At 41.8% G+C, this 15,250-nt stretch overlaps 1 protein-coding gene across 1 annotated transcript; it reads left to right on the forward strand.

Moving 5' to 3' along the window:
• Positions 1 to 257: 257 nt before the first annotated feature.
• nptx1l (neuronal pentraxin 1 like) lies at positions 258 to 3,232 on the forward strand (the record flags this gene model as incomplete). Its single annotated transcript, XM_083977174.1, has 5 exons — positions 258 to 701; positions 997 to 1,204; positions 2,014 to 2,258; positions 2,368 to 2,547; positions 3,011 to 3,232. 5 exons carry the CDS (start codon positions 258 to 260, stop codon positions 3,230 to 3,232), a joined length of 1,299 nt encoding a protein of 432 aa, XP_083833300.1.
• Positions 3,233 to 15,250: the final 12,018 nt, after the last annotated feature.

Below are 15,250 nucleotides of genomic sequence, written 5' to 3' on the forward strand. Positions count from 1 at the left end.
GAAAGCAAAAATGGGTTTCGGCTCTTGAATGTGACGCTGCTTCTGGAGCAGATTAAAACAGGGACAGAGCGATTCCCTCCCCTCCCGTAGTGATGCAGTGAACCTGCTCTGCGCAGAACCGGGCTGGCTCTATATAAACGGCTGCGCTTCCACGGACTGCGAGTAAAAACAAGGGGGAACGAGGGCGCGAAGTCACTGCGGCTCACTCAGCCACGCACACACAGGGGGAAAAAAAACAAGCCAGCACAGACGCCAAGATGCGGGCCACGAGGAGAGCGATCTGCTGGAGACTTTTTCTATGTTCCTGTCTGTTTTTGGAGAGTTCTTCCCAAGACTTTGGTGGACAGACGCAGTTCATCTGCACGTCCGTACCCAAGGATATGGACATATGCGCAGCCACCTTGCAGAACAGCGTGCCAGGAGAGGACCTGAAGACCACGGTGATGCAGCTGCGGGAGACGGTTTTGCAGCAGAAAGAGACCATCATGAACCAAAAGGAGACCATCAGAGAACTCACCTCAAAGTTGGCGCGGTGCGAGAGCCAGAGCGGCGCCGAGCCCGGAGACGCGCGGGCCGGGGGCAGGAAGAAAGAAGCTGGGACCAAAAACACAATGGGGGATGTATCGAGGGGCCCCGCGGACACTTTGACGCAACTATCACAGACTTTACAGTCACTGAAGCAGAGACTAGAGAATCTGGAGGTAGGCTGCTGCTGCTACTGTTCTGCTGAGGACATTTTCAACACTTTGGTGACCGTGCGCAAAGCTCAGTCCACCGACATGCAAAATACACTTTTGTTAAGTCGTGTACCTTTTAGTAAGAACATCTTTTTGTGGCAGAGGAAAAACGAAATATATGCTATAAGTTTTACATCCAGTTGCAATAATTCTCCAAATAAAAGTTCTATGTTTCCAGAATAAACCTAGACCCACTCTAAATTATTATTATTATTATCATACATATTGAGCTAAATTGTTTTATTTCCTCCCTTGGCAGCAATTCAGCAGAAGTAACAACTCGGTGCAGGCGAACAGCCTCAAAGACCTGCTCCAAAGTAAAATCGACGACTTGGAGAAGCAGGTGTTGTCCCGGGTGAACAGCATCGAGGAAGGAAAGCCCGGACTGAGGAATGAGACAGAGCAGCGTGGGAGAGTGGAATCCACCCTCACATCTCTACACCAGAGGATCACCGACCTGGAGAAAGGTGGGTGTGCAAAGATTATGGGCTTCCGAGCGAAGAGAGTAAAGGAGATCCGTGGGGAAAGAGGAGGGAGAGGGGAGGGAGGGAGGGTGTGTGTGTGTGTGTGTGTGTGTGTGTGTGTGTGTGTGTGTGTGTGTGTGTGTGGAGGTTGGAGGTTGAGGCTGAGGAGCGATTTCTATCAGCACGGCGGTGATCCAGAGGAGATATCAGATCGCCAGAGTGCAGCAAACGATTGGATATGAGGGTTGGAAAATGAAAAAAGAATCAGTGTTTGCATATCCAATTTGGCACAACGGGATTTGATGACCTCGGCTGTCGATTTAATGTTTACTTATCCGCGCAGAACTGAGCCTCACATGCTGCTTTCCTGCTCTAATTCATGCACACTAAACCGTTTCAAACGTGCAATTGAACGACCCTCCGTCCTTCCGGTTGAGCCGCGAGCCATTTGAGAACTTCAAACCGCGGTGCGCTCTCGCTCTGGGACAGCTGAGCTCTGACGCCACGGAGCACACGGCGAGAGCGGTAGTATAAAAAATAAAAATAAAAAAACAAAAAAAGGTCTATAGATAGGGAAGAAAATCAGAGATGAAGGTTAATAACGTCACGGTTATTCCTGTGGTGGGTTTATCAAAGGAGATTAAAGCAAATCTGGAGCGTCACGGTCGTGGATTTGTTGTGTAACGTATAATTCCTATGTAAATCCCAATGATGTGTGCATGGAAGAGCATATTTATGTTTAATAAGTTGAAAAACAAACAAAAAAGTCTCCAAAAATCAAGTGGTGTGTGTTTTTCCCCCCCTCCCCACAGGTCAAAGAGAAAACAGGCCCCTGGATAAATTCCAGCTCACCTTCCCTCTGAGAACCAACTACATGTACGCTAAAGTGAAGAAGAGTTTGCCGGAGATGTACGCCCTCACCGTGTGCATGTGGCTCAAATCCAACGCGTCCCCCGGAGTGGGCACACCTTTCTCATACGCAGTTCCTGGTCAAGCCAACGAGCTGGTCCTCATAGAGTGGGGAAACAACCCGATGGAGATTCTGATAAATGACAAGGTAGGTCTGAAGGAACCGCCTGGATATGTGGCCATGTATTGATATGAAAGTGTTATCTGTAAGCAAATATTCACATCAAGCCTCTGCCTTTTAAAACCCCATTCAAAAGGTTGCAAAGCTGCCATTTCTGATTAATGACGGGAAGTGGCATCACATCTGTGTGACCTGGACAACTCGGGATGGTGTTTGGGAAGCTTTCCAAGATGGTGTCAAGAGAGGGAGTGGAGAGAATCTGGCTCCATATCACCCAATCAAACCACAGGGCCTGCTGATCCTGGGTCAAGAGCAGGTAATCACAGCAGCACACATCTGTCTCAGAAGAAGAAACTGAACCTTCAAAGTGTATTTCTCTCACTTTCATCTATGATAAAACAGGATATTAGGGCTGGAGCTGGCAATAACATTATGTCACTTCGTAAAATTTATAAGAGCTTTATATCATGATACAGAAAAACCAGCTGACAAGCTGGAGTCGTTTTACATTTTAATATAGCATTAAAATATCTGAATTCAATTTTCTAATCTACCCTTTGCTGGAATTCACATTATGGATTTAATAGAGTGATTAGATCTTTAACTGCGACTAATCAAGAATCCCAGAAGATAAGATGAATATTCCTAAATCACTTTAATCATTCCAAAAAAGATTCCAGATAATCCAAGTGGCAATTCTGTTCTTTGCATGAAGCAGCCCGAAGGGGGAAAAAAAAAAAGATGTCATCCTTGATTAAATCCATTTGTCTTTACCACAGGACACACTCGGAGGAGGGTTTGACGCCACACAAGCTTTTGTCGGGGACCTGGCGAATTTTCACATCTGGGATCGGAAACTATCTGTCGGAGAGATTTATAATCTGGCAACTTGCAGCAGCAAAGCGCAAGTGGGCAACGTTTTTGCATGGATGGAGACGAGCCTTGACATTTACGGAGGTGCCTCGAAGTGGACATTTGAAGCTTGTCGCCAGCTCAACTGAACTCGCAGGGAAGAGGAGATCAATGCGGTCGTTGAAGCCACTGTTGTCACAGCATCGGTAAACTGTAAAGATCAGGAGGCGAGGCGTTTCAGTAAATAGCATCTGGAGTTGTTTTAGATATTTGAAAACATAATTTGTGGACACCTCGATAGATTTTTACCAGATTCTCATGAGGGACAGCTCGGTGGAAGGGGACACTTCTGTGGCCGTCCTGTGGCGCTCCAGTGCACGTCAGGCCTACTTGTGGTTTCATTTGAAAAAGCATCTGATGCCACTCCCGGAGAGCACAGGAGGTTCTCGGAGAGCAAAACCAACGGGCCAAGCATCAAAAGTAAAGTAGGAGGTCATGTAGTTTTTAGTGAACAGATGTCACACTATAACAAAATGACTGACTTCTTCAAACGTCTTTTCTGTCTCGACTGCCAGGGATTTTCACTGTGAAAAAGGACAAGGGGGACTAATTTAAAAAAGGAACGTGCTCTTCGAGAGGTTATGGAAAAGACGGCATTGTTTCTCTCTCACTCTTCTTTCTCTACCACCACCTGCTTGACGTGATTTTGTGTAAAGAATGACGTATTTATTGCCAACATTTGAGCCTGAGTGCCTTGGGCTGTTGAAAAAAATCTCAGCACATTCATTATGATTTGCAGAGTGTTTGTGTTTATTTTCTGTAAATTTCTTTCAAAAGAGGTGTTTCCTGTTAACACTTTGAATGAGGTTGGTTGGATTGGATCGTTCAGCGTGAAATGCAATTCATTGATGGCAATGGCGCATTTTGCAGATGTTTGTACGTCAATGGGAATGTTCTCTGTACAGTAACAGCATGTCTTAACTTCTGTAAATGCTGCGTCAGCATCTATGATCTTTGCTTTTACCTTCCTACTTTTAGGTTGAGATTTTATACTGTATTGTTATATGCTTAAAGCATGGCAACACCAACAGATGAAAAAAAAAAGTTCTAGTTTTTGTAATAAATTGTGATACTTGAATCATAAACAAGTGTAAACTTACATTCATTCATTGCCATGAGAAAGGAATTTTCAAGAGATTTGAAATTTTGCACACTCATCATGATATGGATCTGATGAAATATGATTATATAACACGTATAACTACGATTATACTTCAGAGATCACACCGCCCAAAACTTTTACAACAACAACAAGAATTATATGAAATTTTGTACAATAAGCCAAGAGTGCAACCAAATTTCAGCAACATGTTTTGTTTAGGTTTTTGAACTTCCACCAAAATGTAACTGATTGTCCAGAGAACATAGTGAAACCTAAAGCTCTTCAGTCTACGATAACATAAGACTCAAAATGTAGAAGCTTGGAACTGCAGATCTTTGGCTTGAAAAGTGGTCCGTTCAATGGCCTCTACAGGAGTCAATATAGTTGTAGGCATGGTGTAACTATCATCTGGCTGATACAAAGCTAAATTTACTGCAGTCCACAAAAACCAAAGCACTCTTTCTGGTGAGACTATGCGTGTCTACCAACAGTACAATGGGATTTTCAAACCAACCTGTCACTGTTGTCAGAAAAGAGACCAAAGAGCATGACTCAGGAAGCAGATGTGAAAGTAAAAGAGGATAAACAAGGATACAAAGATTCAAGCAGACAACGTAAGAAGAGTCAGGCGGAGGGAAGCATCCCAAAAAAAACATGATCAGGATCAAAACAGGCAGGCAGAGAACAGAGCACTGGAAAGCTTAGGCACATGGGACAAAGGCAATCTGGGGAAGGCAGAGAGGAAGGAAATTGGTATATATCCTAGTGAGCTGATGAAAGAATGGGGAACAGGTGAGTGGGGATGGCTAGCAGGTTGGAGTCGTTGGATCTGTGATGGCAGCAGAATTAAAACGTGCATGCAAAAACAACGGGACTGAACAAATGCAAGGTTTAATGACCTCAAACAAAATACCACAAAAAGGCAAAAAGGTGATGAGCTCTGTGATCCAAAAACTGAGCAGTAACCCTGAGACGGGATATGAAGAAACCTGATTCAGATGTGTAAAGGAGTACAAAACATATCTAGTAAATTTCACAAAATCTAGTTTAACATTATTAAGGCCAGTAGATAGCATCATGTGTTGGGTGGTTTTGTTTTCCATGAGTCTTCACCATAGACAGTACATTCAGAAAGTGATCAACTCCATTTTCAACCTTTTTTTTTTTTTTTTTTTGCTATGGCCTCAAGCCAAAATAAAGAAATTTTCCTGTCATTAGTCTACATTCAATACCTTGTAATGGCAAAGCGAAACCAGAATTTTAGAAATTTGTGCAAAGGAAAAACTGAGATATCACATAAATAATTTAACCTTTTGCTATTACCCTTGTAATTTAGCTCAAGTTCTTCCCATTTCTTTTCTGTGAGTTTCTCCCATTCTCCCAGATATCAACAGGATATCTGAAGCTCAGCCGAAGGGACCATCAGGTTCTTGATCACCTCGCTTATCAAGATCATTTCTGCTGGATACTGAGTATAGATGAGCTGCCAGCTCTAGATAGAGTCCTAGTTGTTCCATATTTCTTGCATAATAATTATGGAGGCCACTGTGCTCTTGGGAACCTTCAATGCAGCAGAAGAATCCTTTGAATGCTTCCTCAGATCTGAGCCTCAACACACTACACACTATATCCGAGCTCTGCAGGCGGCTACTTCCTCCTCACAATTTGGACTGTGTTCTAGTATGCATCGTCAGCTGTGAAACCTTTATTAGTGCCTTTCAACCAACTTTACCCCAGGTGGACGAATATGGAGCCGTGGAAACATCTCAAAGATGATCAAGAAAAATGGGTCACATGAGCTAAATTTCAAGTCTCATAGTAAAGGTTTGGAATACTCATTTCAAGATGAGCATTAGCATGATGATGTGGGCAAAAATAATTTTATTTTCTCTTTCCGTTAATAATAGGGTATGTTTTTTCATCTTAGCATAAGGCTGCATTTAATAACCCCATTAAACAATGACAAACACAAAAACCTTGTTAACCAATAAGTTCAAGAAAACTTCTGCAGGTGTCAACTAAAGACAACAGCAGCTCCACCAGAGAGAAACCACATCTGCTAAGGAGCCAAGAAATATCAATACCTAGACTTTAATTACACACACTGTATTGTAAACACAGCTGTCAAACAAAAGGTTGCCACTGAGGTCATACGTCTCAATCCATACAGTTTCTCAGCCAATGAATCACGGCTGACACTCCTTGCTGAGGATGCAGGGTCTGAAGGTCCTCCCTACTGTTGTTAGTGAGGTTGTGTTTGGACCCACCACAGTTGGGTCATGTGTCCCACAAATTGGTTTCCATTCTTTCCCTTTGAGAGAGAAGGGTGTCTGTTCACGTCAATATTCTTTCCCCAAGACGCTGGACTAACTACGGCTCGTAGCATTCACACAGCCATTACAGACAGCTACTGTGACACATCTGGGGTTGCATTTCAGTGCAAATCCTTTTCTGTGGAGAACCAAAAAGTCACTCAGAAACACACGGCACGCACACACTTACTGTACACACAGACATGTACAGGCAGGCACACACATGCACAGTATAATTTCCTCCCGAGTGGCCACCAGAGGCTTTGTTAGAAATCGACTTCCACATCCTCATCCACATCCATCCGACCCCATTGACCTACAGACCACATTTGTCCGAATCTGGTCTTTTTTTTTCTTGACCTAAATCTTGGCCCAGATCTCGTCAGGTATATTTTTGGCACAGCCAGATAATAGCCAGCCTGTTGACCTCTCCCCAGGTTTCCTGAGCCATAATTGGTTTGTGTCTGTATGCACTCTGATTCAGATTGGCCGAGAGAAAAGGTCTAATATGAGGTTAAAAAAATGTTTCCATTACATCTGGCTGCCCTTATTTCACTCTGCCTGTGTAGCAAAATTAATCACATCTGACTTAATTATACAAAGGAAAGTGTGTGTGTATGTTACTGTCCTTGAAGTTTTTCTCCACACTGTCGCTAAGTGCTTGCTCTTTGTGGGAACTTTCACATTGTTAAGTGTCTTGAAATGATGTATGTTATGATTTGGAGCTACACAAATAAAAACATATTGAATTGAAATTAAATGAAGGCAACAAAGACAGAAATGAGCTATTTTATATGAGATATGAGAATTTTCTATTTTGATGAAGAGACAAAGTGGATTATGAAGCCTTGACATCTGCTTAATAGAATAAATCAATCCAATAGTTATAGAGGTACTTCATTAGTGTCAGCTTCATGGTAGAACTATTTGAAAAGTCAGGGAAAAAGTATACAATATTTCATTCTTGATCTACAAAAAACTTTGGAATAAAAAACACACAATTTTACACATGAAGCAGCTTTGTTTACCCCTCCTCGGGACACAACTGCATGTGTGACAAAAGTAGTGTTAAGACTTATAAGTTACTCCAGAGGGAATTGAGCCAAATCTAATAAACTGCGTCAAATGATATCACTTTAAGCAGCACGGTTGGTTTCCGACGGCTACAAGTATAAAGCTGGAAAACATCTGGGGGTGTGAGTTTGGAAGGAAGTGAGATTCCCAGATATCTGTAGCCCACTCCTCATCGCTGCTTGAAGCCAGTAGCCCGAGGCTACATTAGTCACTACCAGCAAAACACACCCATTTCCTGACAATATCTGTGGCTCCGTTTCTTTGATTTTTTTTTTTACATCCATCATGACTCTCTCAATGTCATAGGAATGTAATGCTAAATGTGTGAGCTGCTCTTGTGAGAAATAACTAGCAGCAAGTTTAGTCCAACTTAACAGCTCTGAATATTTAAAGGCCTCTCACAGAGCAGGAGGAAAACAGCCCATAAGTCACCCAGAGACCCTGCAACGTGTATTCAAAAGCCATTGTAGCAATGGGACTGAGGGAAAAATATCCCCTACCCAAAGTTTGCTTTATAAGGCAAACACATGAAATGTCTCATCAAGAAGGTGATGAAAAATTCATGACGAGTGAACGGAAAAACAAACGAAAACTCTACGTGGGCGTGAGAGAAATCTAGCTGTCCCACTGATGCTGACTAAGAACTGTTTTTTGCTGGGAATAAAACTTAATATTGGTGGCACTGGCAATCTGTTGATAAATGTTGTTCAGAGAAATGCATTTTTAATGGAAAAGAGATTATCTGCACAAACAAGAAAACTGGGGGCTTGAGCACATCATTTGGGTAAACCATACCCTTTTATTAGATCATATGCAGCTCGCTGCAAAAATGCTGAGGCTGTTTTTTATTTTTAACAATTGATGGTTCAGAGAGCACAGTGAGGGGAATAAGACGTATAAGATGCTGGCTTGAATACAATCCATCATATAGGTCTTCTGATCCGCCTTTCACCTCAGAGGTGTTATGAGTAATATCTTAATGCTCCACCTAAATCTCACACCAAAGATTTGACCTGCTGTACAGCTGCCAGAGGTGGACAAAGTACACAGCTGAAGTAGGCTACTCAACTTGAAGTAGATACTTCTCATCAAATACACTCCAGCACAAATGGGAGTTGTTCACTTTTTTTTTAGTACTTGCTTTTAAAGATACTTAAGTTCTCAAAAGAATTTTCCCTGTCAGCACATTGTTGTTTTGTTCCAAATTTACAAATCCTAATGACTCTGAACAACTGACTGAAAAAAACAACAACCTATAAACACAAAGCTGGTAGATGAACATTTGAATCAACAAAATGACAGCCCACTACAATTTGTTTATGTGGAACTAAACATTTTAAAACTCAATATGCTATCCAGATTCGGGCTGCAAGTTTCAGTAGGTACTGATGACATTTGAAATAAAAGTAATCTGTGTTTAAATGTTAACTTGGAGCATCTTCTGCCTCATATTTATCTAGCTGCTGTACGACCACTGCCAAGCTCAAACCGAGCTGTTCAAACATGCAGCAGCACATGATTGACAGTGTAGCAGTTGGCTGTGTATGGTCCATCACACTTTAAGAAAATAAAATGAATTCCTCAGACTAACAGTTCTACTTCAAAGTAAAAAGTACTAGTCTTTTTAAATGTAGTGGTATAAAAGTCATGTATTCACAATGGAAGTAATACTCAAGTTATGTACAGAGATACTTGAAGATCTAAGTATAGTGCTTGAGGAAACTGGTACTACAGTGGTGGTTTGGCAGGGAGATGAGAGGAGTTTGGTTGGTATGATGAAATAGAATATACATGAGACACACATGCATCCACACTTGTCCTTAAATCTCAGAGCTACTTCTGCTGCTGTCAGTGTGATGCTCAACTCTCCATGCCAAAAACTGAATAATTGATTTCCCCCTGACATGGGAAATTCCCTTCCAGAGTGTCGCCCAACAAGGCTCAATACGAGTATATGGTATGTTTAAAGAAGAAATCCTTCAATGAGGGAAATGTCATGACAAAAATTATACATTTTCTTTAATGCTTCCTTGAAGTGTTTGCCAGATGAGTAGGTATCTAATTACATCTCAGGGGGAGGGATTATTTCGGACTGATTAAAGTGTAAAAGCTTTAGCCACTCAATTCTGAACTTCAGTGTACACTGGGATGTGTACTGAGCAGCATTGTCAGTTTGACAGGCAGCCTTGTGTCTGATGCAAATTCAGTGTTATGAATTCCACAGGTGCTGAGGTGGCTCTTAAGATGTTTTATGACAAGTCATCACAACTGCAAAGAAGGTGTTTTTGTATGATACTCAGTCTAGACACATTTTGTTTATATTTTTCATAATTTCAACGCACCCAACAAGCTGTGGACATTACATTACTGTTTGTCCTCTTGAAGCCTGTGTGACGAAATATTCAAGGCCAGATTATTAACTGGTTGGTGTCTTGAATGTGTTACAAATCTTTGCAGTCATTATAAGCTAATTGAAGTGTCATCATGGAAGTGTGAGCTTGTAATCAAGCCAACTAAAACCAAAGTCAAAAAGGAATTATATCAAAAGTCACCAACCTGAGGGAGACTCAAATGGCCCACTAAAATATAAATAAATAAAAGAAGGAAGTCGAGGTTACAATCAAACTGAGGGTGGGGGTGGTTATCTCTATGGCATTTTCACTTTGTCTATAAGAGCAGAAGTATTCATAAAAGGCAACGTCCTGACAGTGCTGTTGGAAAATGTCATTTCAAACGGCCACATTATGAGACAGGGTGATGAGTCGGCTGTCATAGAAAGAAGTGAGACACGACGATACCCTTCAAGTAAGAGGTGAACATTTTCAGACAGTCTCTCCTGGAAGACGTCCACAGTCTGACATCAGACAGGTGTGGGAGCGAAGGCTTTTTAAAAGCTATTTGTCCATCCAACAAGCACATCTGTTGAAGCACACTGGCCTCTTAAAGCTGTTTTGTATCAATATTTTGTGCTGGAGTTCATGGTTCAGTGAAACCGACAGAACTACAGCACATCAAAGAGCAGAAACTCAACCCCCCCCCCCCCCCCCCCCCCTCACTCCTCAGCTGAACGTTGAGACAGCTCCAGTGAAAATTGCAAATACGACCACTGATGAGACACGGCCTCAGCAGCAGAGGAGAACATGTGAAGAAAAAAAACACCCTTGTTGTGGAAACAGCTCTCACTCACATTATACAAGGAGCAGGTGGCCTGGGTAACAACCTCGGAGGCTGATGCTTTTGCAGCGCCCCAACAAACATAAGCCTTCTCCAAATCCACATGTAGACTTGATGAGCAATCTCTTATGCCTCCTTCAGTTTCCTTCCAAGAGTAAAGAGCTCGTCCACTGTTCCCTGACCAGCGCCGACACCACATCCAGCACCCTGGTGTAAGAAGCCACATAATAAGAGTAAACAACCTGGCCCGCCATCTTTTAAAAAAGTGCCAACCGCCAAACTTCTGTGCATGTCCCTGGCCGGCATTTATCACAAAACCCAAGACACCACAGCACCGCAAGTGCTTATTACAATTCAAAGGTAAAACTTGGAGAGTTTGAACTTGTGTGGTCAGTACATCTCCTCCGAGCATAGTTTCTCTTGTCTAAGGGATGGCAGAGCAGATTAATGGCGCAACACTTCCTGGCGGCCTTCCTTCCTTTGGCTCGGCGCCCCCCCTCTGCAGCTCATCGCTCGTTGCTTTTCCTTTTTTTTCTGTCCAATAACAAGTGTTAAATTAAGATTATGGCTGAAACGTATTCATTAGTACTCATGGGAAGTGTTGACTCGCCCAGCACTGATAACAAGACATACAGAGACTTGATTTCACTGTATTTGTATTGATAATGTATTGTTAAATCTATGCATTTTACACTGGATTTCCTTTAGGATATCCTATCTATAGATCCAGTTGCTCCAAGAAAAAATGAAATGATGAATGATAGATACAATGTACACATGATTTAAAACTGCTGCTCTTTCATTAAATGCTGTCATTTGAATTAATTTAATTGGCGTCACGGGAACTCTGGTTTTTATCATTGTGAATTGGTGGATTTCCTGCCTTGTTTGTCCCCTTTGTTACACAGGCCGTATTGTGTAGAAATATCGGAACCTGCCAACAACATCCCACATACCCCGACTGTAATTACCAATATGCTGACATCAATAATATTTACCATAAATCCGAGATGACATAAATGCTGCGTAATTCTGTCCTCTGTTCATCATCTATCTCCCTCTATCCCTCTCTTTCCTTCTTTAAAGAGCCCCCCTCTCTGCTTCTCCCTCTCACACTCTCCCTTTTGGCAGCCTGCCACGGCTGAGCTTTATCCACAGGCATCTTGTGACAGAAGCCGGCACAACAGGAAGATTTTTCATGAAGATGCCACAATCCCTGCACCCTCTGGGAGCGATGCCAGGGGCTGCTTTCCATAATCAGGTCAATCACAAACAGCTACTGCAGAGCCGTCCGTCCCTTACCTACACGCCGCACAGTCCAGGTAGAGCAGCGCGCGTTGGTCGTCTGTGTGTGTGTGTGTGTGTGTGTGTGTGTGAGCGAGTGATCGCGAAAGCGTAGCAGCAGTGCTGAGGCAAGCAGGGGTGAAGGCAGCACAGGTGTCCTCGCCTAACCTGACAGAGCAGGTGCACCATGAGGCAGCAAAGTTCTACTGTACCTAAAGAAGATGGAAGTCAACAGTTGCTTGTTCATAGCACAGATATTTGCCAAGAAAAGTAAAGTTATGCAAGTAGCATTGGAGGACACAGTACAGTCTGTCTGCAGAGTTGATTATAATGTGAGATTAGGTTGGCAATCCTACATTTGGAATCAGCTGACATGCTTGACAAAAGTTGTAGCGCTCCTCAGCTGTGTAAACTGTGTTTGTGAATGGTTTTGTTTAACTATATTTGCGGGGCCTAAAAACAAAGAGCCTGCTTTACTTTTGACTGAATTGTGACTGTTTGAGGTTTAAGACTTAGTTTTTAGGGTTAGAAATATCTAAAGTAAAGAACTTGGGAATGCATTATTTCAGTGACAAGTCCCAATGAAGATATGTGTTCATGGACCAGAGTGTGTGTTTCCATCACAGGCTACTTTTGGTGCCAGGACCAGTTAACTGCTGACGACTTATTCAACTGGGAAAGAAGTCCCCAGTAGGGAAAGGATGAATTTTTGTTGGGGTGTTTACGAAGGCGTGAATAAAAGAAGTCAATAGAGAACAAATAAAACTTCTGTCAAGGTAGCCTGACTTTAGTCTACACTTACAGTAATAGCTGCAGTATTCAAAGCATAAAATGTCACAGTCCATTTTTCCCTGCAAAACAACTGAAGGTCATGTATTTCTGGTATGTACAATAAAAGCAAGTGCATAACCTCTTTTGTCTTCCATGTTTGAAAGCACAGTGATGGCAAGGTGCATTTACAAAGAGAAGCACTGTGGAGAGGGCTGCTACAGAATGAACATGTCAAGGTTTAATACGTGGCTGCAAACTTCTCACTTAAAAAATGTTTTTGAAAAGGTCTTTGCATGGAAACAGAAAGGCAAGAACAAGTGAACAGATAAAGGAATCTAATTAATAAGGATTTAAAATAGAGCCCTTTTGTAACTGTTGAATTGGTCCTATAGCTGAACCTTCAGAAAAAAACAACTCAAGTCCTGCATATTCTGAGAATGATTAGGCCTTGCTTTAAAAGATGTTTATATATTGAATCAGTAACAGAAAGAGAAAAAGGGAAAGGAAAGGAGGGAAAGAAGGAAGGTGAAGGGTTCAGGGTAGGTAAGTATGAAGATAACAACATGTTGAGATTTTAAAAAGACCTGGAATAGGTTGGGATGGAGTGTGCCAGTAATCTGAAAGAAGAAGAAAACAGGTGGCAAAAGAAAGGGAGCCAGAGAAAATGAAAGGAGGGAGAAGAACAGCAGCAGAGGACTGTTAACTTAATGGAAGAGTTTTACACAAAAGGTACTTCTGCAGATGTTGGCCGTGCTCAGTCTGAAGGAAGAAAAGGCTAAAATCGACAAGAGCATTAAAAAAACCAAATGAGGAACTGTGGATCAGAGCTTCACTAAAGAGACGATGGAAGGAGAGAGCTCAAGAGCATCACTGCTGCAAGCCTGCTCCTCATCCTGACACAATGCAAGTGTGCACTGTCTCAAGGATATTACAGAGGGTGACATGACCAGGTTATAAAGAACCTAGGTACAGACTTTGGGAGTCTGTCGGCAGGATGTCAACAAAAGCCAAGGTCAAAGGTACTTGTCTATTTGTCAAGACAGGAAGAAGCATCGAAAACACCTGATGGAGTCCATCAGGTCTGTTGTAACCTGACAAATGGAGAGAATATTAAAGCTGACCTTAGCGGGATGTGACCAGTTTCCCAGAGGATGATGTTACTCCACCAGACACAGTGATGTGAGTGACCACAAAGACTTTTGTTTTGGGGTGAAATAATAAATTAGAATACAATACAAATACACGGTTGCCCATAAAGTTGAAAGGATTTTGTTTTCAGACACATTCCTCTTTTTAATCCTATTATAATGGTTAATTGAGGTTTAATTTTCACATTGATATGTTTGGAAGAGATATATCAATAACGTTTTGATAAGATATACACTTTATCAAGAATAAAAAAAATATATATATATTTTATTTCAACTTTATGGGCAACCATGTACAATAACAAGGCAGAAAAATGACTGTGGAGGGTGGGGCTCTTACAGAGAAAGAAATTACTTCAATTCCTCCTTAATGGGTAATGATAATTTTGACAAAAGTGGAACACAACTCAAATACAAAGTAGCTGTCCAGTGGTAGTGTGGACAATTTTCAAAATGATAATTACCACAGTACAGACTGTCATAAAACTGTGATCTACATGGTGTAGTTAATTGAGTTGAATTGAGTTTTGTATGTTGTTATAGCCCCAAACCCTTTGATGAATCATCAGATTGATTAATGCAAATGGTGTTGCTTTTTAATTGCTTTTAAGTTGGGTAACTTTTCCACTAGTTTCTGCTGGTACATGGTTTGAGTTGCACTCTTGCACACTTTTTTTACGAATAGGAGTCTCTCTGTCCCTATATTACAGGCAATCCTGAACTTGAACACCATTTTATTCTGCTATATTGAGTGATTACTCTCATTTAATATAGAAAAAGAAGTGTTGAAGGATGCACTCTATAAGACTATGGCGGTTCTGTGTTCTATCACTGTGCAGTTACAAAGCTTTCAAGCTCAAACAGTGCTGACCTGACAACAACTATAAATTGCCCGCAAGACAAACACAGTAAGGTGATGTTCACGTACTGTAACAGTGGCCACTGAATCAGCCATTGTGGTTGTAGCACTTGCTTGTACCTGCATTGTCCCTGCAACCTGCACTGTCATCATCAGTCTGAATTTGGACCTGTTGTTTGCTCCTCCTCCTCTCTCTCTGTCATCAACCTGTTTTTTTTTTTTTTTTTAATAATCAGCTATAGATCACTTCATCTTGAAACCGCAGACAGGAAGAGACAGTCTGAGCTAGTGAGGTAGAAAAAAGTGCTACTTTAGGAACAATTAACACAGTACCTGTCCCAGAGGAGCAACAAAACAGCACATCATCATGCACTGGCATGAAT

The sequence above is a fragment of the Trachurus trachurus genome, assembly GCF_905171665.1.
Source record: "Trachurus trachurus genome assembly, chromosome: 8".
NCBI classification, from domain to species: Eukaryota; Metazoa; Chordata; class Actinopteri; order Carangiformes; family Carangidae; genus Trachurus; species Trachurus trachurus.